This window comes from Pholcus phalangioides, unplaced genomic scaffold (genome assembly GCF_987345545.1).
Source record: "Pholcus phalangioides strain wild (caught in Gottingen) unplaced genomic scaffold, Ppha-v1.0 ptg000039l_1, whole genome shotgun sequence".
Classification (NCBI taxonomy): Eukaryota; Metazoa; Arthropoda; class Arachnida; order Araneae; family Pholcidae; genus Pholcus; species Pholcus phalangioides.
This window is the reverse complement of record NW_028301625.1, coordinates 16,496,848-16,523,128: the sequence shown is the minus strand read 5'-3', so window position 1 is coordinate 16,523,128 and position 26,281 is coordinate 16,496,848. Positions and strand designations below refer to the sequence as shown.

At 36.1% G+C, this 26,281-nt stretch overlaps 1 protein-coding gene across 1 annotated transcript in view; it reads left to right on the top strand.

Annotated features, from left to right (window-relative positions):
* Positions 1-26,281, top strand: part of trio (trio Rho guanine nucleotide exchange factor) — a 342,911-nt gene that overhangs the window by 72,489 nt on the left and 244,141 nt on the right. The window contains exons 10-12 of the mRNA XM_089254104.1: positions 2,522-2,713; positions 2,814-2,945; positions 19,729-19,821. Of these exons, the coding sequence (XP_089110230.1) occupies positions 2,522-2,713; positions 2,814-2,945; positions 19,729-19,821 (417 nt within the window). The remainder of the gene's footprint in view (positions 1-2,521; positions 2,714-2,813; positions 2,946-19,728; positions 19,822-26,281) is intronic.

Here is a 26,281-nt window from a genome sequence, read left to right as displayed (position 1 = left end):
CTGTAATAGGGATGATAGGATTTCCATGGGAGGAATGATCATGTTATTGAATAATGCTCCCTTATCATGGAGAACATTTAAACATAAATGTGTTAGTTTATCAACTATGGAGGCCGAGTATATATCATTAACTGAATGTGTTAAAGAACTTATTTGGGTGCAAAATATTTTATTTGAATGCAAACAATTAGAAATTGATTTTGATAATTTTATTGTGTATTGTGACAACCAGGCCGCCATTGATTTTTCATTCTCGCCCGTTGAGAACAACCGCTCAAAACATATTGATGTAAAGTATCATTTTCAAAGAAACCTTGTAGAAAAAGAACTTTTTAAATTGAAATATATCAATAGCAAATGTAATCTTGCAGATTATTTTACGAAACATATTGTTCTCAGTAATATGAAATTATTATATGAACTTTTATATGAAAGCATCCGGCATGAGGGGGCTGATTGTTGAAAAAAAAAAAAAAATTCTTCATGCCTTATGCAAATGACGTATTACGCTCGTCGACAACTGGTCAATTTCCATGAGGGAAAGAATTTCCTTGTCTATAAAAGATGATGTTTGTTCTCGATCAGTGTTCATTTTCATTTTCGGTTATAGTTCAATGTATGTTCGTTATGTCTCGTCACTATGTTATTTTCATTGCTAAGCCAGATGTGGAATTAAATGAAGTCTTTAATCAAATTGAGTTTTTATTGAGCGACACTGCACAAGAATGCGCTGACAAGACCATCTTGGGATGATTTGCGCTCTTTCACAAAGGGATGGACGGCCTCAGAGAGCGAAGGGTGCACTACATGAATTATGCCATAAAATTCAATTAAAATAAGAGCGACACTGCACACAGAGCTGACAAAAATTAACATCTTGCGCCATCCTGCTCCAATAATGTATTTTCGTATTTTTCTGCACCAAATAGCGAATTTTGCTCCAGCATGTCCGGAATTTCGGAAAGGACGCCAAAAAGTTTTTGTTCCTTCTTGCCGCGAAATGATTCTTTTCTAGAAGAGCTTCATCAGGCTTTCCATCGCGAAACCCTGATAATATCCGTGATCGTGCAACTGAAGATGGTTTGCAATGGTCTTTCAGCTTTAAAGCGCAAATGCGAGTCAGTTTCCATTTTAAAAAAAAAGTCACCACTGGAAGCAGCAGAAATTACTGTAGTCGATCGTCATTGCATCAAATCCCGATGTTTTGTGGAAAATTTTTTCATTCCAGGAGTAAAAAGTTTATGTCCGCCGAATTACCAATGCTAATTAAAAAACTGCAGAATAACGAGCGTTAAATCGCCAAATAATGAGTGTCTGAATGCCAATATTGCCAAATAACGAGTTTCAAATCGCCAATCTTGCCAAATAATGAGTGCTGAATCGCTAAACATCGTGTTGATTTTTTCGAAATTTTCTCCCGTTTTGCAACAATTTATTTCCGAGTTTAAAAAAAAATTGGAAACTTTATTAGAAAAAACTTAAATGGAAAATTTGATAAAAATAAAATAAATTTAATAAAATAAAATATTAAAACTTAAATAGAAAATGTTTAGCCCATTTGAAGTGCTGCTATTCAAGACAGCAAATAGTGCCCTCAGTAAGCAAAAATCATCTGAAATAGACTGTTGTGAAAATTTTTTGACAGCCGCTTTTTCGAACAAGGTGTCAAAAGCCTGAAACACCAAAAACAAAAAAGCTGATACAAAGATATTTGATAACAAAAGACAGTGCAGTTTTATTTTGGAAAGGGATGAGCGTTAACGAAAATATTCCAATTTACAAGCTTATATAAATATCTGCTCCGAATCCTATATTTTGCTGCTCCAAAACTGTTCCGAATCCTATATTTTGCTGCTCCAAAACTGTTCCGAATCCTGAATTTGCTGCTCCAAAACTGCTCCGAATCCTAAATTTTGCTGCTCCAAAGCTGCTCCGAAATGGACTTTGTCACTTCCTACCCCTGCCATACCCAAAGGTGTGGAGAGAATCTTTAATGCATATCAGTCAACAAACAAATGGCAGAAACAATGAAATAATATTTGAAACACATCAGAATAATGTTGTAAAATTTTTTGAACTGATCAACACATGGGTGATTTCTAAAAATGAGTTGTGATTGCACAGTATAAATTGTAGTCGACTTCAGCAGGATGTGGTCATCATGTGTTGAGTTAGAGGTTTTCCCCCATTGAATTTAGTATTTTCCCAACCATGGGAATAATAAATGTCCAGTTATAGACTAATATTCTATTGAATATTATTAGGCTAAATTTAACCAAATCAAAAAGAACATTTTTATGACCACAAAAAATAATAAGTGGAAAATATCCAAAAAAATGGAGCTGTCTGGTTTTTTTCACCAGGTTCTCCAATTATACGATTTTGTATCTGTTGTTTTGCAATGTTTTTTACTCACTTTACCTTTTTTTGTTGATTACGAAAATACGAGAATCTTTTGACTGATGTATAGCATTTGAATATAGGTGTTGAAAGAGAGATTTACGGATTTTATCTTTTGTAGAATGTATATGTCAAAATTAACCGAATATTAACCGTTGCCTCAAGACTCATTGAAGGTGGCCATTATTCAGCAGCAGCAATACAACAGATCGCTGCTAGTCTTGATCGAGCATGGAAAGAGTTTGCTGCTGGATTAGATGAGCGGACTACTGTTCTGGCTTTATCAGTGCTTTTTCATCAGAAAGCAGAACAGGTGAAAGCTTTCAGCTTTATTATATTTTTTAGCATTTTCAATGAAAAGTATCAGCTTTATTTACTTTTTTTTCTAATTATGCAATATTCACTTTTTGTAGTATATGAATAATGTTACATCATGGAACAAAGCATGTGAACACTTAAATATTCCTAGAGAAGTTGCTATTCTAGAAGATGCCATACATCAACATCAAGCATTATATGAAGCCATGTGCCAAGCCTATACTGAGGTATTTTATCCATAATTTCTTTTATGTTGATAGAATTAGCCTCATTTTAATAATATTAAAAGTGTTGATTATTTATGTTTAATTTATTATTGATTTGGTTAAACACATTTTTCTAATATTTTATTTTTAGGTGTAACAATAAGTTTCTCAATACAAAGTGTCTTTATTCAAAATTTCATATCTAAGGAACTTGATGTACAGCCTTTAAATGCATAATGGATTCATTTTTACAACAAAATTTTGATTTTAAAAAAACCATTACTTAACTCCTTTACATACAGGCTACATTTGGATGCAAATTTTGATTATGTTCAGTTGAACTAGCAAAAGATAAGTCTGAAAACTGCTATCATTGTTTACGCATGGAAAATGAAGGAATAAAGATAAGGAGAGAGAAGAGGTTTCCATTCCTTCTCTCTTCTAGCTACCCCTCTCCTTATGTATGTTATACTATATAGGGTGTTCTGTTAACTCTTTAATGCCCAGATAGAAGGGTCATGGGAGGGTCATGAAAATACCAAGTTTTTCGTGTTTGAAGTGGACTCGTCCAAATTTCGGCCACTTTCCCTCTCCCCACCCTTTCTCCATGAGTTTCTATTCATGCTACTTACCCTTTGCACTGATGTTCACCCTTTCATTTCAATGGATTTTCGGGAGATAATTTGTCTATATATATATATATATATATATATATATATATATATTGAAAACACCCCTTTCCTCACAGTATTATCTCTTTGTATAATGCATTGAGTTATCTTTCTATAAATGAAGACTGGTATACGTGTGTGTGTGAGTGCAAGATGTGATCCATACAGGTCTATTGTGTGAAAGGGTCTACTGTGTCAGTACGCGCGTGTACAGCAGCAATTTCGTCCCGTTGTCCTACAAGTAGTCATTTATCACCCTTAGTTTTATTATGATTTCGCCAACTGCGCTCCAATGTTGGTTTTTATATATATCACACACACAAAAATTTTAATATTTAATTCTGTAAGACCGTAACTTTTATGTTCAGCTTTTTTTTTGTTTGTATATATCAGAAACAAAAGGTAACCACAAATTATGTGATGATGTTTGAGGAATGTTTCATGAATGCCGGTATAAAAATGACAAATTCTATCGCAATTCGGTAAACGCAAATGGTGTTCACTGTTGCCTCATATCATGCCCCAAAACTTCAGCAATTGCGACAGAGGTAATTTTTTTGGGGAAAAAAAGATAAATTCATATGTATATAGTGAGTCTTGATTTGGATCACCCCTTTCAAAAGCAGGCTTTGGCTTTGTACTCATTCAGAATAATACTTAAGCAGGAAGAAAAGGGGGGAGGGTTGTATCGCCTTTGCATACTTTTAATGACACAGTGGGTGGGTGGTGGATTGAATAATTATTTCAGAGCAACCAATGCACCAAAATATGAAACTTGAAAATAAAATTATTCGAATCCGAATTTGAGAAAATTAGATTCAACAGTAGCTAAGGATGGAACATACATACATTTTCATTCGTTTCCAAAAAAATTGAATACTTCTGATAGAGCTAACGACAGTGGCGTATTTACAGAGGACTAAGTGGCCTATAGCCCAGGGATAGCAAATTTAATATTTTGGTGGTCAAGAACAATAATGTTATAATGGAGCATTTGAATAGCCCATGGGTGGCCGTAAGAGGACATGCAATAGTATCAAACATTTCTGTTACCTATTCTAGCTCACACACACACCGATCGATTTTTAATAGAACTACACTGCTCAAAACAATTAGGGGAGCAAGCAAAAAAGTGAAGAAAACCGTGCGAGACAGCCACGTATTGGCATACAATGGATAGTACACGCGTATCAATGCTCAATACAGAAAAAAGACGTAAAAAAATTTGGAATTAAGCTTTAATTCTTTGAAAATATGGAAAAAACATGAAAAGATGATTTAGGGCAACAATTTGGTTACATGTAAACGATAAAAAAAAGTACTGTTTAGACATGATGCATGAGTTTTAATAGGGCATGTGATCTCCTTGAACAGCTAAGACTGCTGCACACCTGTTTGCCATGGATGCGATGAGGTTATCGATCAGACTTTGGGGAATACTGTTCCACTCCTCAAGAAGTGCAATCTGCAAGTCTCGGACAGTAACAGGCGGCAAGGTCGCGCAGCAATGCGTCGTCCGAGCATGTCCCAAACATGCTCGATTGCATTCAGGTCAGGAGAGCACGCTGGCCATTCCATACGCTGTATTGTTTCAGCTTCAAGCATGTTCTCCACCAGACGAGCTCTATGCGGTCGGGCATTATCATCCTGGAAAACAAAGGAATCTCCAATGGCTCCAGCGTAAGGGATGACATGAGGTCGCAGCATCTCGTCTGCATACCTTCGGGCCGTCAAAGTGCCATTCCGAATGATATGCAGGTCCGTACGTCCGCCTATGCTGATTCCACCCCCATACCATCCAACCAGCTCGCCTATATTGTGACCTTTCACGAACGAATGCAGGGTTATTTCGAGTGCCCCTGTCCCTCCATACCAGAACACGTCGGGTGTCACACTCCAGACTGAATCGGGACTCGTCTGTAAACAGCACTTGGCTCCAATCATGTTGCTCCCAATCTCGATGTTCAGCAGCCCATCTTCTTCGGGCCGCACGGTGGCGTGGGGTCAACGGAATGCAGACCATTGGCCTACGTGCATAGAGCCCTCCTTCATGAAGCCGATTACGTACTGTTTGGCTGGACACCCTTCGTCCTGTTGCCAAGAGCTACCGTCTTTGCAGCTGCGTAGCATTCTCTGTTCTGTTTCGACGGGCTGTTAACCGTATATACCGGTCATCAGTTGCTGAAGTGGCGCGTGGCCGACCTTGCCCTGGTTGACGTCTAACATTTCCTGTTCCTTGGAATCGATTCCACAGCCTTGCAACAACACTTCTGGCGACTCCAACAGCGTCCGCGACACTACGTTGTGTTTGCCCGGATTCCAGTCTGCCTATAACACGCCATGCCATGGATTCCGGTAAATCACGTTGTTGAGACATCCTCAAGTCACCTTGTCTCAAAAAAAAAATACTGTACAATCGAATTACACAGTTACGGCAGTAAAACAGATGTTTCTGCAACATCCCGATTTCTGCCCTTATCTCCTTTTTCTGGTTTTTGACGTCATGAACTTTGATTTGCATATGAAGTTTTCTTCTTACGTTTCCTGCTAGGCTTTAAATTATGGATGATTCATTTTATGTTACTTATCGGTATACATCTTTGCGTAATTTTGTTAAAACCATGTGCTCCCCTAATTGTTTTGAGCAGTGTATATTGACACCTTTTTTGCCATAGCATCAATTTTACCGTGACCACGATACTGGTTTTTTTTAATATTCTATAGATTGGAGGGGGTTTCAAACCACTGGTGGCTTTCCTGAGCTTCCACAAAGTTCTTGTGCATTTTCTGAGCTTCTGTACTTCTCAGCAAAACGGTAGGGGGGGGGTTATTGCATATTTAAGTCATTAATTCTATTGTTCAGTCACTTTTATCCCACTTCTGAAATACTATTTACCCTAACCATTTTTTTTGCTTCTGCCCTGTCTCTGAAAAATGCTTTATTTCTATCAGTATGGTACTTGGAAAAAAAAACCACTTATTAGAAAGCAATTTTAACAATTTTGTAGACACGGCTGGTCTATTTCTCCAGGGGGCTTTTAAAGAGTGAGAAAAAGGAGGTCAGTCAAGCGTAATTCAAGGCTCTCGATTTTTGAACTTATAATCACACGAATTTTTTATTGTTGGAATCAGGAGGTACAGGGCAACAACTTTCTAATTGGGTTGTGGAGCTCTTGGGTACAGGGGCGGGCTTAGGGCAGTGTGCCCGGTGCAGTTGCACCGGGCGCAGAACAGGGCCATCATTTCGATTTTCTCCAGGGAGGGGCAAAGAGCATGTACTAAAGGTACACATATATATATACCATTTGTAGTGTATTTTCAAAAGCCGGGGGGGGGGAACGGCTCCCCCCTGCCCCCCCCCTAAATGACGGGCCTGGCGCCGAAACGCATTAAATATACATTACTAGAAAAATATCTTTAAGATACGTATTTATAAAAAAATATCTGTAAAATATACATGAGAGAAAAATGACGAGATAAGATTTTTTTTTCAAAAAAAACAAAAAGGTTTGAGTGTATATACAAGTTGAATAGCAGTAATCCCATTCTAGGAAGAAAGCTTTCCCTACTTCTTCGTCCCTTAATATCCAACCAACAGGCATGGGGGAGGGGAATGATTGGGACGATCACCATACCAAGTAATGAATAGCAAAAAATTTCCCCCTCCGACACGATTTGCGCCTGGGGGGTGGGGGCTGACTACTGCTTTTGCACTGGGCGCCTTGTGGTCTAAGACCGGCCCTGCTTGGGTACTCTGTAAAAAGCTAATTTTTTCATATTTGTAACTATGCAACCAATAAGACCGTATAAAAACATGAGATATCGAGATCACCAAACTAGAAAAAAACGGCTCCCCCCTGCCCCCTCCCCCCTAAATGACGGGCCTGGCGCCGAAACGCATTAAATATACATTACTAGAAAAATATCTTTAAGATACGTATTTATAAAAAAATATCTGTAAAATATACATGAGAGAAAAATGACGAGATAAGATTTTTTTTTCAAAAAAAACAAAAAGGTTTGAGTGTATATAATAGTACGGTTATTTTTTGAAAAGCCTGATCACTGGCCAGTCTCCCGACTCTCGTTAGACTTTCCTATTACTTCAACCAGGGGCAGCTCGGTGGCACTGGGTGTGCTCAAGAAGGGTGTCAAATCCAAAGACAAAGGACAAAGAAAAATTTGGAAAAATTATTAGTGCCCGCTGTAGGAGGGGCGCCAATTCTGAGGTAGCCAGGGCGAAAAAAAGTTAGGGGAAATGATTTCTGCCCCCTCTAGTAGGAGCGCCAAATCCAGCGTAAGAGGGTGAAAAAAATTACAAAAAATTATTTCTGCTCGCTTTAGGAGGGTCGTTATATACGAAGTGGAAACGCAAAAAAAAATATTTAGGAAAACTTATTTGTGCCCTCTCTATACATAGGAGGGCCGTTAAGTTCTAGGTAAAAGGGCAAAAAATAGGAAAATGATTTCTGCCCGCTCTAGGAGCGCCAAATCCAAGGTAAAAGGCCAAGAGAAATTCGACATACGTTATGACATAAAATATCGCTGTTTCTTAGAAAGCATCAAAACGAAGCGAAAGAAACAAACATTTTTTTTTATAATTGGGGAGGTCAGGGAGCCCAAAAATTGGTCCCACTCGGGTAGAGATTTTGTCTCGAGCTGCCCCTGAGTGCAACATGTGTGTATGAAAATTTTTAACAAACCGTACATATACACAACTGAACAACTTTTCGGAGTTTCACTGATCTTATTCCAGATACCCGGTGAGTATCGGTAAAGCCTCCTTATGAGGCTCCTAGACAGTATCTATGTATGTTACGGTAAATGCGTTGAATCAGTAAAGCATATCGGTAATCGCCAATCGTTTCGCAACATTTATCACTTTTACCGACGATTATGCACAATCCTTTTATAGCACCCTATATGCACAAACGTGCGGTTGCTTCTTTTCGATTGAGATATTCTTTTTTTAACCTCAGGGATGTTCAGCCCAAACTTCAAGAATTGTGTGTTATCGTTGAAATTTAAGCAGAAGTCCCCGAGGTTAAAAAAAATCTACAGAGAGAAAAAACAACCTCTTCCCAGTGCCGTCTTAACACATGAGCCCACCCGGGCACGGCCTGGAAGCCTGAAGAGAAGAGGGCCTCATATAAATGAGATCTAGTTAAAATTTCCTAGAATTTACTAGGTAGGGCCTCAGAAAAACCACTTTCCCCGGGGGGCCCCCATGATGCTCTTGAGACAGCTCTGCCCCTTCTCCAGGGCCGTAGCGTGCTTTCTCGGGAGCAGTCTTTTCTTGGAGTCTCCTTGAAATAGTTATGCTCAGAAAAAGGAGGATTTGCAAGTGCCCCCTCCCCCTTTCGGCTCGGGGTACCGCCCTAGTTGCCTCAGAATAGTTAGAGGGGCCTGCTCAAGCTGCAGGTCCCGGTGCTTTAGCTGGTGTTTACCTGCCCCTTCTGTTTCTTAGTACTGGGTCTGAAAGGGATAATTTCAAATGAAGTTCATGAGTTCTATAAATATGAAAAGAAATCATACAGAAAAATATCGCTGTAATTTAACCAGTTTTATTAGGCCTCGGCCAAACAATATTGTATAAATAAATAAATTAGCAGCTTAGCCTGTACGTGATGCGTGCACTCTGCGTATTTTACCATAAAATTCAATTAAAATGAGTATGAAGAAGATAGATTCTTCGTGATGAGTATCCTGCATAAATGTGTGACGTTTTGCTTTTTTAATATTTTTAAATCTGTTAATTAAATCAAAAAAGTTGGGTTTTATGCTTGCTTACAAGTTGAATAGCAGTAATCCCATTCTAGGAAGAAAGTTTTCCCTACTTCTTCGTCCCTTAATATCCAACCAACAGGCATGGGGGGGGGGAATGATGGGGACGATCACCATACCAAGTAATGAATAGCAAAAATTTCCCCCTCCGACACGATTTGCGCCTGGGGGGGGGGGCTGACTACTGCTTTTGCACTGGGCGCCTTGTGGTCTAAGACCGGCCCTGCTTGGGTACTCTGTAAAAAGCTAATTTTTTCATATTTATAACTATACAACCAATAAGACCGTATAAAAACATGAGATATCGAGATCACCAAACTAGAAAAAAAATTGATAGTGATGAAACAACCAAATAATTTGCATTTTGATACAAACGGAATGAGAGCTAAAAGCGAAAGAGATGACTGAAGATGCTACAAAGCACCAATTGAAGTGAGCCACTACCCAAATTCTTCTGCTATTGTTGAAGCGTCCATGTATTTAGGTAGTATTTGCCAAGCTAATTTTTCTTGGAATTTGCCTGCATAAAAGCCCTCTTATTTATCTCCTTATACGTATGTCTATTATTCACTTTGTGTAAGTGAATTCTTCAGTCAAGTGCATCAGAGGCTCGAAATGTGACAGACAAGTGGTGTTTATCAGCATCTATTCTTGTGTTCTTATCACTAATTTTAAGCCCAGCAGGGTGCAAAAACCAGAACTTTCTAAAAGTACTAAATCTGCGAAAATAACATGGTCTTTTTTTCAGTTTTACTTTACAAGAAACTTTTCATTTTCTTGGTGTGCATATGCTTTGCTAAAAAACACAAACATACACAAACAGCAAAAAACAAATTACAAAATGCTCAAACTTCAGTAGTTGAGGAAATCATTTGAAATTGAACGAAAATTAATAAACAATGAACAACAATGATGCTCAAAATCAATATTTTTTTTTTATTCGACATTGATTCCTTTGGTTTCTAGGGACTGATATATAATAGGTACATCTAAATCTACACATATATCAAGTAGAGAAAAATTACCTTTTGAATGAGACAATATACCTTGAGAAAACCAGACTAACCTAAGTTCTCTTATTATTTTGGTCCAAACTAAGTCGGTTTTCCCTTGGTATATCATATAACAAGTGTTTTATAAAAAAAAAAATGCCTGAAGAAATACAATTGGGAGGTCTATTCTAGGGAGCTAGTAACTGAAATATGAATCAGCAACACAGCAATGTTTAGAAAAAAAATTGGTGCCTCGTGAAATAATTATTACAACAACTAGACCAGTGTTTCCCATCCTTGTTGTAGCAAGGGGTGGATTCCCTGTTGTGAAAAACAGTGCTATGCAAACCTTTGTAGTGGAGAACAGGGGCAGTCGCACCGGGCGCGAAATGAGAAGGGGCGCAGAAACGCGTTAAATATACATTACTAGAAAAATATCTTTAAGATACTTATTTAAAAAAATAACTATAAAATATACATGAAAAATTATCGAGATGAGAAAAGAAACCGGCAATGGATCGCAAATTCAAGTTTCAACCGCATCTGACATTATTCCTTATAGTGATGTTAATTGTATACGTAAAGTTGTTACTCGACCCGACGGATCACGTGTTGATATTTATTATGGAATATCCGGAACAAATATAAGATTACGTTCACATCATGATATCAAAAAATATTGTGAAAAAAATAAGATTAGATATAATAAGGATGTTTTCGATTTCAGTGGTAAAAGCAAATGTTCAGGGAAAGCGAAAATCACTAAACTCGAAGCTAATCATGTTGACATAAAAATTCAGCGAAACTTTCACGAAGCTATGAAATCTCCTGATTCATCTATGGCAGAAAGCTATGGATGCAGAGATGGATGTTATGAATGAACGTGAAGTGTGGACTTTAGTTCCTCAACCCGAGAATACGAAAATCTTGGAAAATAGATGGGTTTACACAGTGAAAAGAAATGAAAAAGGGAACATTGAATGCTATAAAGCTAGACTTGTAGCTAAAGGTTACAATCAAATCAAAGGTGACTCTTATGAAGAAGTATTTAGTCCTGTGGTCAACTTTACACTTGTGAGGTTATTTTTCAGTTTGTTAGTAAGTTGTCTTGGATGGCTTCATTGTCAATTAGATGTCAAATGCGCATATCTTTATGCGAAATTGAATCATGAGGTGTACATGAAACAACCATTTGGTTTCATTGACTCTATCAAACCTAATTATGTCTGTCGCTTGAATAAAGCAATCTATGGTCTACGTCAGAGTGGATGTGAGTGGTTTTTAGAATTTGATTCTGTTCTTAAATCTTTACAATTTAAGAAATTGAAATTTTATATGTGTAATTGTGTATATATATTGGGAACAAGTGTATTATTATTATTTTATTTTGATGATATTATTATTTTTTGAAAATCAGAAAATGATTTAAACCATGCTAAATCTCTTTTGAACAGTAAATTTGACTTAAAAGATTTAGGTCCAACTAAAAAATTGTTAGGTGTTGAATTCATTGAAGAGGATGGCAAGATATTTATTCATCAACACCAATATATAGATAAAATTTGTAATATGTATTCTAAATACAGATATCCTCATTGTTCTTTACCTATTGCTAAAGGTTGTGTACTAACAAAACTTGACTGTCCAGCTATTACTGATCAAGTAAATGAAATGAGCAATTTTCCAAGCAAGAGCTTTTAAATGCCAAGCAAGATGTTGCTTGGCATTTATTGAAAATCGTACACGTCCAGATATTTGTTATGCTGTTAATATATTGTCACAATTTCAGGAAAATCCAGGTCTGAAACACTGGAATATTTTGTTAAAATTATTGGGATATGTGAACGATTCTAAACATTTTATGTTGAATTTATCAAATGTCAAAAATTTGAAATTACGTTGTTATTCTGATTCTGACTTCGCCTGTAATAGGGATGATAGGATTTCCATGGGAGGAATGATCATGTTATTGAATAATGCTCCCTTATCATGGAGAACATTTAAACATAAATGTGTTAGTTTATCAACTATGGAGGCCGAGTATATATCATTAACTGAATGTGTTAAAGAACTTATTTGGGTGCAAAATATTTTATTTGAATGCAAACAATTAGAAATTGATTTTGATAATTTTATTGTGTATTGTGACAACCAGGCCGCCATTGATTTTTCATTCTCGCCCGTTGAGAACAACCGCTCAAAACATATTGATGTAAAGTATCATTTTCAAAGAAACCTTGTAGAAAAAGAACTTTTTAAATTGAAATATATCAATAGCAAATGTAATCTTGCAGATTATTTTACGAAACATATTGTTCTCAGTAATATGAAATTATTATATGAACTTTTATATGAAAGCATCCGGCATGAGGGGGCTGATTGTTGAAAAAAAAAAAAAAATTCTTCATGCCTTATGCAAATGACGTATTACGCTCGTCGACAACTGGTCAATTTCCATGAGGGAAAGAATTTCCTTGTCTATAAAAGATGATGTTTGTTCTCGATCAGTGTTCATTTTCATTTTCGGTTATAGTTCAATGTATGTTCGTTATGTCTCGTCACTATGTTATTTTCATTGCTAAGCCAGATGTGGAATTAAATGAAGTCTTTAATCAAATTGAGTTTTTATTGAGCGACACTGCACAAGAATGCGCTGACAAGACCATCTTGGGATGATTTGCGCTCTTTCACAAAGGGATGGACGGCCTCAGAGAGCGAAGGGTGCACTACATGAATTATACCATAAAATTCAATTGAAATAAGTATGAAGAAGATAGATTTCTTTGTGATGAGTATCCTGCGTAAATGTGTGGCGTTTTGTTTTTTTAATGTTTTTAAATCTCATAATTAAATCAAACAAGTTGGGGTTTTATGCTTGTTTACTAGTTAAATAGCAATAGCCCTAGTTAAAGGGGCAGTAAGAAGCTTTTCCAACTTCTTCGTCCCTTAATATCCAACCAAGAGGTGGGGGGGGGGCGATAGGGACAATCATCACACCTAGAGTCTGATAATATGATAGAATGAATCTGTCCTGTATTTTACGGGACAGTAATGACTAGCAAAAATTGCCTCCTCTGACACATCACTCTGGATTTGCGCCTGTGGGGGGGGGGGGGGCGCTGACTACTGTTTTTGCACCGGGCGCCAGTAGGTAGACCTAATCTCTTGATTTCAAAATTAACATGTAATCATTTAAACGCTAACGTATAACTTATTCTAAGTACTTTTAACAATGAATGTTTTGATCTGGAACTTGCTAGTTCATTTATTGCCTATTGAATTGTTGGATCTCTGAATCACAGGAATGTAGCTTAACAACATTGCTACATGCTCTGTAATGCAATCAGTAAAGAAATTCGCTTATACGTGCACATTCTATTTAGACAGCGTTTTCTTCTGATCGATGTGCAAACCGCCGATCATAGCAATCGGCATCGATCATTTAACCAATGAGACAAACTGCTTGTCACTCACACCTCTCACTGCTCAACAAATGTTCTAGGCTGTTATGAGCCCACTATTGTGCAACGCAACGCTTCGATATGCAACAGGGCCACCATGCACACAGCTTAAATTACAGAGGGTTTAGGTGATCTTACAAAGTTCCTTGTGGGCATGAGGGATACGGGGGGGGGGGTAAATCTCTCTATTGCCCCCCCCCCGCATTTATTGAAAAAAACAAGAACAGAGGAGGGACATTTATCTTTCCCCCCAGGTAGAAAAACAACCTATATCTGCTGCTTATGCTGGAGCGGGCTTATGTGGTTTGAACCCTCACCATTAATTTTCATCCTGTGGAGTGTTGCACTCATATGAACTTCAAATTGATTAAAAATGAAGTTTTTATAAATTCACAAAAAAATTGAGTTTTTTTTTTATTGTAGTCGGAGGAGGATCCCCCTCCTGGTGATCGTAAATCTAGTAAATTTATTTAGTAATATTTTTCGGGCATGTAGAATATCGATTCTGGCATGTATTATTGTGAGTCACATGCCTTACGTGCCATGTAAATTTTTGGAGATTTGTCCAGCCCTGATCTAACACCAGTGGGGGAGAAACATTTGTTTCATTTGACCATTTGTATCGTAATTTTATTTATGTACCCACTTGCTTTAAATAGAAATTGATCATATCTAAGCACTTTAAATGATCGGCCTGGTGGCTACCCAAAAGTAACAAAATGGATGCTTGAGAAAGATTTTAAAACTATTTGAAAGCATTGAATTTTATTGATTCATATGTCCTGTTTATGAATGACCATTTAACAGCTGAGGTGCTTAATATATATATATATATATATGAACATGTTCAGTTTAGCAGGACTGGCAGAGGCATTGGAGGTGTTTCGAATCAGTTAGTGCTCGTTCAATCTTGAGCTTTATATATAGGAAATTTCAATTTCTGAATAAATTCTGGGGTACTGAGACCTATGTCACCTATTACCATTAATGCTTGAGCACCCACAGCTCCCCTGGTTTCAACACCACTGTGTTCTAATTCTCAGTTGTAATTGGCTTTACTAGGTTTAGTTTGAATAAACTATCGTGGGCACAAAATGATGGTGCTGCAAAAATGAACAAATTGAAAATTTTTTCAATAATAAGACTTCTATAGAGAAATTTGATTTTTGTTTGTGTTGTAAGACAGTGCTTACTATGGGTGGAGATACATGGAAACATTGACATCATCATGCCCCATGAAAAGTTCAAAAAGATTAAAATTGATTTTTTTTTACCATGTTTCTATAATGCAAATTCACTTGCATCCCCCCATTTTATTAACACAAACCCCCAGGGGTTGCAACTCTCAGTTTGGGAACCACTGATATGAAGAAACAGTCCACCATGGTTCATTATGTTGAATGAGAAAAGGTTGCCAAAAAGTCCCAACCCCAGGGAGCAATCAGTGCACCCCACTAGATTGCTCCAGTGCCTATGATGTGCTGTATTTAATGAACTTCCAATTAAATTTTTTTAAGATAATTTAATTTTTGAGCATTCTTTTTAATTGTACTATGATTATGTTGTCCAGGGGGTAAACCCCCTCCACCCCCATGGCAAAGCCGAACATTTATCATCACTACTGACACTTTAAGCCAATGTTGACATGTCTGTATAACCTCTTAAAACCCAAAGCTTCAAAAACAGCTGAAAAATATTTGTCGATTTCATGTGTTCCTTTAGTGTTTGTAAACTGTTATAGAAAGAAAATTTTTCTGTAAGTATTCAGGGGGATAGAAATTTTAGGAAGATTCAAATGAGTAGAAACACTTAATATCTTAACCATAGTGAAACATGTATAGTTAGAAGATCGAACTTCTCTTCTTTGAGGATCATCTGGGCCAGCAGTTGCCTATGCTGAATTACTTTCAGATAGACTTATCATACTGACCTGTCACTGATTAATCTGCCATTCTTATTGATCACCCTTGCTTCGTTCTCATCGGATGGACTAGCATGTACACATTGCTGCTGATTGGACCCTATGATCTCGTTGCTGCTGACCGAACATTCCAGACTCGCCATTGCTGATCGCTTTTTGCCACTTACCTGACCCTACAGGCTTGTTGTTGCCAATCGCCGATCACCCCTGACTGGATCCTATAGATTCATCTCCACTGACTGTTCCTGTTCCCTGACTCAGTGAATTAATTCATCATCACTTGTCATAAGGACTGATAGCTTATGGTCTTGTCCCTTTGAATTCCTCGTCTCGTTAAAAGGTGAAAAACTTTTCTGTTCAGAATTCTTTGATTGTTAGGAAACCTAATAAATTGTTCATTGTCAATTGTTCTTTGTCTAGTCACATGCAGCAACGTATACAAAAACCCTTAATGCAACTAAAATGCTGCCAAATTGCAAACTTACAATACAATATTATTGAAAATATTGAGAAAGCCATAAAATAGCAAAGATGGAGAGGAGAAGAGGATTCACACACACAAAATAGTGTGGAGAGAAACTACGTATTGTGTTGAAACACAAATCCAACGATATCACATTATGAATATCTGTTTAAGTTTGGGTAGAACTGCCTATATAGAAGTGTGCAACAGGACTTTAGCACTGGGCGAGCAAGTCTGGTAATGGTTATCACTGAGTTTGGTTATCAAGTTATTCACTCTGTACCATTACAAAACAGAAAATGCATTCCATCTTGACTTGCAACTGATGGCACCGTCCACAGTATCAAAGCTAAAAAATTCTGTGGGTAGTTTGAAATTTTATTATTGAAACAGTTTGCAAACTAAATGTTGATAAATAATTTGAGACTTCATTCATTAATCGATTACGCAAATTTATACCAACAGAAACAGGCATAGTGAAAAGCGTTTTCGGGACAATGCATTAACTAGCGAAAAATTTGAAATGTCTCGGAAAATCGGGACATATAGTCAAGTTTTGTAGGGAGTCTCCAAACAACTTCTCATCGAAAGGAACTCATGCTTCAATGCGTGTTAATTGCATTTTTAATTGGGTTGCTGTATTTTTGAAACATATGACAACCATATTTTTATGGGCATCTTTTTATCAGCCACCTCGTTGGGCATTTTGCCTGTTGTGGCGTTGTATTTGTATTTGTATTTGTATTCAAAAAACTTGGAAAACCACTGCTCTGGGCCCAAGGTCATTGATATGTTTGATATACGTCCAATGATTGATCTACATGGACAAAAAATGCAGACTGGCACATCAGAGGAGCGAGAAGATTGTGGTGAAAATTTAACATTTTGTTAAAATTCTAAAATCTAAAAATAAATTGTTTAACTTTGAAAAAATAAAGGTAAATTGTTTGTGGTTCAATTCTCGACTAGTTGTGCTGGGTTGACTTGTGATACTTGTTCATGATCCCAGAAGTGTGACTCAGTTCATCATGCCAGCATCACCATTTTGTAAGAACAACATATTTTCCTGATTTATCGTGCAAGCGCATTTGTTAACCCTTTCCGGTGTGGTGTCCCTTCCGTCAAAAAATAGCTAATTCTCACACAGAAATAATTTAGATTGTTTTAACTAGCTTAATTTTAGATTTTCTATAAGAGATGGCAGCATCTCATACTAGTTTTGTTTTGCAAGTGGTAAAAAAATTGCCATTTTCTCTATTTTTATGATACTTGTTTTAAAATTTATTTCCTATTAAATTTTTTTTCAAAAAATTGCATATGGTTTTTTTTTAATAGTTTTTACCCTATTTGTTTAAATCAAGCCATTCAATAAACTTGATAATAGTTTACAATAAAATTATGGAAGTTTTAAAAAAGTTGTTCCATATTAAGGACAGCGAGATACCCCAAGTGTCTTCAGTATAAAACCACCACACTGAGATGAAGTGACCTTGTTTTTCTTCATTTTTTCCCCTCGTTCTTATTTACTAGAAAATGGGTGACAGCAATGGTGTTGAAACATCTCAGATGTGTATTTGCGGAGGAGTTTTGGGTGGGTAGAATAGAAGGCACAACATATGCTATTTTTTGTCCCCTACATAACCATTCTTTCATTCTAGTGGTTTTAGAGTGGTTGTTGATGACTACTTTCTATGCTCTCTATTTTGTTTTCTGGAATTTTTTTTGCCCTGAGTGCCGCCCCAAATATTGTGTTTTTATTACTCTTATTGGTGGTGAAATGCATGTAAAATTCCTTAGAGCAGAGAAACAATATTATACTAATTTCGGAGCTTCCCTCTGATCCGGAGTCTAATGCATCTGATGATACCTCAGATGAAGAAAATAAAACGAAGCTTACTGCATGGATGATGACAAAAATTATGCTGATGGGAGAAAAAAGCAAAAAGCAAAACCCTGATTTCAAGGAAGTGGGACAATCTCAGTAAATTCTATCAATGCCGGATACATTGTAAATCTTGGTGTTATTCTTTTATTCAGTGACACTAAAAAAAATTTGGCATTTTTAACAAATTTATACGCCACTCATGAAGGAAAACTTACACTGCCATCTCATTGAAAGAGATCTACAAACTATCAATATTCTTATGTTGATAATTTTGGCCTAAGAAATCTGTGAAAGGAAATTCTTTAAACAAAATGTTGCTGTTCCTGCATAACACCCTAGAAAAGCTTTCAGTGTTCTAGGTAGGCGGTGTGCGACCACCTTTTGTTCGCTGGATTTTGATAAAAATAAAAGAATATTTGCAAAATACATTTATATGATGTACAGAGTATATAAAGTTAGTTGGCCCACATTTTTTTTTTTTTTTTTTTTTTTGATATAGGGCCCCTCAGGGTTAAATCAGCATCACAATTAACTATACATCGTGGTATTCACAATCATGAAATCACGATACCGATTGTAGGACCTTACTCCTTTGAGGTTTATTATAAATCAATACATCGCCCAGTCCTACGTGTGTATATATATATATATATGTAGGATTTTAGTTGTTTATAATTTTGCTTTTTGACCAGCATATGATGTTGTGGAAAAAGAAAAAAATGGAGAAGATTGAGATATATCGTGCTGGCAAGTTCTGTGTAGGGCAAGATGGTGCCAAGCCGCATTTTTTGTTCTCTGTGTGTGTTTCGTCCTGTTTTGTCTTTTGTGGATGTGATAAATATATAAATTATTTCATTTCTTCTCTGTGGAAGTTGATTCACTCTAAGAGAGAGAGAGAGAGAGAGAGAATATCGTATATATATGTATATCCTTCTACCACCTTGAATCAGACGAAGAGAAAAAAAAAAGATTGATTTCAAACACCATCTCTTTTTCTCCGGTTATCAAAATGTGAACACAAGCAGTCTCTGCCTATTCACAGTTTATCTGAGAAGCTAGAGAGGATGGAAACATGTTTGATGGAAAAGTGTACTTTGCAAAACCGTTGACCTTGTCATGGCAGAAACAAGTTCCTTCACAAGATTGGATTCATCAGCAACATAACGTGATATCTCAGAAACTCTAACTATTCACCTGAAACTAACTGTTCAGTTGTTCTACTGAAGCGTACGTTTCAGAGGTTCTTCAGTGTGAAAAAAATTCTCTTTTGGGATTTTTTTCAACACAAAAACTATTTTATGATCAATGCCTTTTTGCTATACTTCTCTTGCATTATAGTCTGTAATTCCATAATTCTCATGGCCGACCAGACTGTAAGTCAATTTTCAAAAACTATAAACATAATCTCACTCAAATATGATCTGGATTGTTCAGTTTTTGAACACTTATGGCCGTATTCACCAACACAGTTTAAACTACAATCGCAGGTGAAAGGATTGAAGTTCAAAATGGATTGGTAAAATTGGGTGCTCATCGATAATCCTTGAATCTGCGATTGTAATTTAAACTGTCAGTGCCATTAGTGTTACTTTAGTAAATTAATAATTTTTTTTTTGTCATTCATCAGGTACATAGCACAAGTAAAAAGCTTTTGTATCAACTTGATCATCTAGTGCAAGTTTGCCATCAACCTCGAGCTGATTTGAATGCAAGAAAGCATGTATGATTATTTTTTTTAAACAAAAAAATTATTTTTTACTTTCATTTATTTCACTGATTTTATTACACTGAGCTAAGTAGAACAGCTTCTTTTAACAGTGCGAATCCAGCACTTATGTTGGAGAAGTCAACAAAATTTCTTAAAAATATGACAGCAGGTTGTTAAATCAAGCTCTTTTTAGAGCCAGTGTTTTACCTTATTTTCTAAAGTATTCTTTTATCAAGATTAATGTTATTTTTAGTTAATGAAGGGTTCCCACTTGCCACACTGATCAAGGCATGTGGAACCCTTCGTTATTAAACCCTTCAAACTTATGGCTTGATTATGCTTTGAAATCATTTACAAAATAATTATAAATTATTCATACATGAAAGAAGTGCAAGCCAAGGGAAAAAATTAATTTGAACCATAAAAAGCCCAGACATTTTATTAAATAGAAAACTCAATGTAATAGTACACACCTCCCCCCCATACATATTAACAGACATATAAGGCAATATAATCTATAAGGCAAATGAGAAGGGAAAGGTTAAAAAAATGACAGAACCTCATTACTTCTAATCATATTTTGGTCTTGAATGTTGGTCCATTGAAAGATATTATCGTACTGATACTACTTATACTACTAAAATTTTGCTTACTGATAAGTCTTTACTTTTTTAGTTGCCCAGCAAACATCTTTACTGACTTTTAATTTGTGAATTTGACAAGAACCCAATCATTAATCTTTGCTTCAGGAGTGATTTTAACACCATATGAAGTTACATTGTTGCTCTACTTCTCGACACTTTTAGGTCTATTGAAGAAGCCTGTGGTGGCTGGGAGCTTTATCTTCAGTTTCCTACCTAAATTAATAAAGCCAATGCAAGTACAGCGTTCGAAATCCAAAATCATTGGTGGACCAGTGATCCAAGACCACTGATTAAACTATTGGACCACAGAGAAAAGAATTGTAGTGGTCCGCAGGACCAGTAGCTAGGAATCTCCCGTAATACATTGATTGCAGATGAATCTCCTATGGGAGAATCGCTTATTCTCAGTCGTTTTATGTTGTCTCAGCATTTTAAATGTAGAATGATCTGATTTTTTTCACTGTAAAAAATATTTTGAAAACTGCAGCTGCAGAAATTAAATTTATGAGCGAAACTTATTTCGATAAGCTGCAAGTACAGTATATATACCATCTGGTTCCTTAATTCTTTTCAATCCATTTGATGAATCAATATTTTTCTGGCATTTGCATGCCACCCTAATCTCTTATGCTCTCATAAATTAAATTGAAATTTTATTGAATTTTGTCTAAAAAATAGCATTGTACTAGAATATCACTTTGAGTTGTGAATACCAGCTAATTCTCAATCCTTTTGGATCCATCTAATTAATTTTTTATCTTTTGTGTCTGACATTAATGTGGGTGGTTCCTTCCACCCCTTATTCCTGAGGATGCATAGACAGCACATTCCAGATTCCCTTTTTTGTCTGTATTGGCAGCCCTGTCAACCAAAAATGTTTTTTGCTGAATATGCTAAAAAATAAAATGCTGACATGCATTAATGAAGATATTTTGTTTTAATTATTTCTTAATTAATGGTGTCATTTGAATCTTAAAAAACCATTTAGCAAATATCTTTTCAGAAGAGAATATCTTTTGCAGAATATTTTCTGAAAATTTAATTTAAAAAAGAATTCCTCTTCAAACACCTCCACACTTGTTTTGCAATAAAGCACTACACAAAATTCACAATTGTGGGTTTTCAGACCAGTCATGATGTCTGTGGACTAGCAGATCCTCATATTCACTGGTTCTACAGACCACAGTGACTTTAATTTTTTAATTCTAATGCTGCAAAGAGGTAAGGTGCTAGCCTAAATTCATTAGGTTTCACTTGCCTCATCATAGGAAAAATGCAGAGAAAGTGTAATTCTCTCAGTTCTTACTTTTCCTGAAAAAATATAATTATATTGAAATGAGAGATTAAGGTATCCGACTACGTTGGAAACGTCATTTTGGATAAAAATATAGATTTTTATTTTTTTATAAAAGTCCTATTTGTTGTGATTCCAAAACGGGCCTTGTTTTGTTTATATGATGCTTAGAATCAAAGTTACGTTCACTTTAGTGTTGCATTTTTACATACAAGTAATATGCAAATAAAGACTTTGAACGTGTTTTATGAAGAATGCTGTTTTTGGCATTTTACTTGACTTTGTGACATGATTTGTAAAAATTGATGCATTGCATCCTTACGAAATTTTAATGTGATATTTTGCTATATATTGTTGAAGTTATGAACCAAAATCTAAGGTCTATCACATATATTTTTTGAATTACAGTGTTTTATAGACAAAATGTGGGATGAAATTTCAAAAAATTCACACGTACTTGAACATATTTTGGTGTAACTTATGAACATATCATGCAATCCTTTAAATTTTGGTTCATAACCTGCAACATTACTAGCTAAATGCACTCGTGAAAATCACAAAGCATTTCATTAATAAAATTTTTTGCAATCGTGTTTCGAATATCACGTGAATTTTGCATAAAATTTGACATAAAATGACTTTTTCATAGAAACTATAATAGATAGACCAAAATTTGTCACCGTTTTGACTATTTCGAGACACTTTCTATCAAAAAATGTATTTAAAGTTCACTCCATAACCATTTTAAAGAAAAGTGACAAAGATAGTCGGATACCTTAAATAAATAGGAAAAGAAGATTTTGACACTGAAATTTCAATATCGCGTCAATTCCCATTTTCAGAAATGGGAAGAACACAATAGGTAGCAACATGATCACAAATCTAACTTGTCCATATAAAGTCTCCTTGTAACCTACCGTATATACTCGTGTATAAGCCGAGTTTTTTTGTGGAAAAATTCGTTCCTCAAGTGAGGGGGTCGGCTTATACTCGGGTCAGTTTTTGATGAGAAAATATCGACCCCCACTATCAGTAGTCATTTTTGTAGCAGTGTTCGAGAAACCGGCATTATTGGTATGGGATATGTTCAAACCCCTGAAAATGTCAAAGACAAGGCAAAGAAATCGAAAACATCATTGACTTTGATACCAGGTGTGCTAACGTCGATTGTAAAGCCTAATGTGAGCATCAACAAGCCTTTCAAAGACTGTTTGAGGAATTTGTGGATCGAATGGATGAGTTCCGATGATAAAGAAAGCACAAAAGGTGGTGCCTTGAAGAAACCTAACATTGGCCTAGTGAGCCAATGGGTACATGAGGCGTGGAACTCTATCTCCACCGAAATTATCATCCGATCCTTCAAAAAGTGTTGCATCAGCAATGTGATGGACGGAACTGAAGATGATATCCTCTTTGAGAGTGACAATGGCGATGACAGCGTACCCATCATAGGGGCGATGCCGCACCCTATGATGATCTGATGGATTACGATGAGCTTAGAGACTCAGAAGAAACAGTTTAAAAAGTTTGAATCGTTTTCTATTGTAAATTTCCGTAAGCTATTCATTTTGCATGGAAATATAAGAATTTTGTTTTCTCTGAAATGCACGGATTTTTTGGGGTCGGCTTATACACGGGTTTTCAATTTATTGCGGTTTTGGTGGTCTTGAAGTAGGGGGGTCGGCTTATATACGAGTCGGCTTATACACGAGTATATACGGTATTTAGAGTAGCAAGTGCATCAAGTTCACTATACAAGTGAATTTTATAAATCATTGAACTTGGTTCCACTTATCCCGAATTTCCACTTACCTCAGTGTACATTATCTGACTGACTATAATATGTGTATGCTGGTGTCTCATATCATACATGGTTGTGTCTGAAAAATTAATTTTTTAAGTAAAATGGGATATGTTTGGGAATTCTGTATCGTTCATCATTATCTGACGTAATCTCTCTAGACAGATGCAATAGATTTTTGACAACATTCATTTAACTTCCCGAAATTCTTGTTTTGAAATTTTCTTGAATGCTGCTCCCACATGGGACCCAAATTTCAAAAAATCTCTCTCCATAGATTCTCTAACACTTTTTGGGGGCCAAATTTCAGACTCAGTGATAAAAATATTTTATCCTTTCTTTCATGGTGCACCTCTGGCTAGTTACTATGTTATAACTCTGTCAAGAAAAAGATTCCCAAAACTCTTGCAAACACTCTCATCTTGTTCTTGGTTTTCTTCTTCATATACTTGTTGATAAAAACATGCTTAAACAGTTTTGCTCAAGATATGCACCACTTACTCTGAAAGCTCCTGCTAGTAATATATACCTCTTCCATAAGATTAATAGAAACATATATATGAAAAAAAATAACTAGTGGAAAAATGTTGTAGTTCTAATGATAGATAATTACTAGAGCCCGGAAGTTCAGGCAAAATGCCATAAAAGTCTTTTTTTGCCTATTTTAAAACTTCTTTTGGTAAAAATGCCTTTTTTTGAAATTTTCCTTCTATAAATACCTATTTCAACTTATTTTTAAGTTTATTAGTGAATTTTCAGAGGCCATAATCTGTAAAACTTAATTATTTTGTGCATTGAGAAGAGAAGAATTGCTCTTTTTAAAATTTTTCAACTCTCTTGGTACTAGTTACCATCAAAAAGTCCCCTCCACACAAACCTTCCAGCCCCATTTAAATGCAAATAAGTGATCTGAGAGATTGGTGTTGCCATACATTAACTTTGCTTTGACCAGATTGTGTTAGACGTGAATGATTTTGTTTCAGATGAATGCAGCATGTTAGAAAAGCAGAGGAAAATTAGAAAGGTTTGCTTCCATATTGTTCACATAACCAGCAGTGTATTTACAGGGGTGCTAAACGGACTATAGCCCAGGGCGGCAAATTTTGAGAAAAAAACTTTTTTTAAATTCACATTTCATAAATGTGTGGAAGTGGCATGTGTCATTTCTATCGTAAATTATATGTAATTATTGAAGCATATTGTGTGTGTGTTTATTTTTATTTGTTTGTGTTTTCTCCACACAGACTACTGTTGAAGTAAAAAGTATATGATTATCTAACCTTCGTATTTATAGTGTTATTCGCCGCCGTCCCAAATAGTATTTTCACAAGTAGTGGTGAGAGGGTGTGTAGGCGTCCAGCGAAGCAAACAGCACTCATTTCAGATTAGCCTACTGAAGGTGTTGGAAAAAAGACATAGTTCCGCCAACATCCCTTAAAGGGGGGGGGGGGAGAAAGTATCTTTGGAGGGTGTTGGTACAGTGGTCTGGAAGGAAAAAGAAAGGTGGCTCTTTCAACACCCCCTAGGTTTTCTGAATACGAGGAGGGAAAATATCCTTTTTTTTAGTCATAAAAAATGTCCTGTAGAATGGAGTAGACAGGACAATAAGAATCTTCTGTAACAAAGATTCTTTTATTGGTGCTGGTCGGGGCTTTGGTGAAAGTCTTTGGGTTATATTAACCATCTGGGAAAACAGGCCAAGGGTAAACACTGATAGAAACAGTGTTACGTGGCTATAAATTCGATTACAATACAATTTTTTTTTTAAAACTATTTTGGGAACCGAAATGGGAAGAAGCTGGTCAATCCAGAACAACATTTTTTTGCAGTCCCTAATTGGAATATAAAGAAATCATGGTACAGAATGGTTGGCAGAGTCACATGATTCCGTTTACTGGTTCTATAAGGATAAATGGCAGCTCTGCTCATGTGATGTTTTCCTGAAAACAAAAAAAGGGGAAAAACAAAACAAATTCATTTTTATGAATTGTATATACCATATTACAAAACTGCCACTGTTTTGGTCGAGTGGTCATAGTGACAGACTCGCATCGCGATGATCTTGGTCAAACCCTACCGTCACTGCAGTGGTGGTCGGCTGAAGCTGGTTTTCTGCGTTTCACAACTTTGAGGGGCGAATGCGAGCCGATCTCCCGGCTAAAAAGTCTCGCCGCAGAGAGCAACAGGTGTACAACATTACAATTATTCATTAATTACACTTTACTCACTATGAGTTGAGAAAAACTCAGTTTAAAAAATTAATTGCAGATGATAGCACTACACATAACAAGCATTACACAGGAACAAACTACACGAAAGTTCACTATACATGTACACACATTCCAACATTTACCAATTCATTAGAAGTTCCTCAGAGGAATATGGACGAGGTGCATGTCTGCTTTAGTAGTACTACAAAACTACATTCGGTTATAAACGCAGGATTACCAACAAGAAAAATGGAAAAAAGCTTCTCATTATTATACACTTTCCTGACTAACACAAAGTAAGCAAATGTCAAATTAGCTACTCATTTCTGATAAGTTCATGCATGTTGTATTTTGTGAGAGTTTTCTTTAATGGTAATTTATGAACAATCACCACTCAATCAATTCAATCTTAAATGATTTGGATTTCTCTGTAATACTTGTATTCAAGATGCACATGTTTTTATACGTTATATCGATAAATTGAAAAAGTTTGAGCTAGTACTCTTTTCAGAAATTAAAGTAA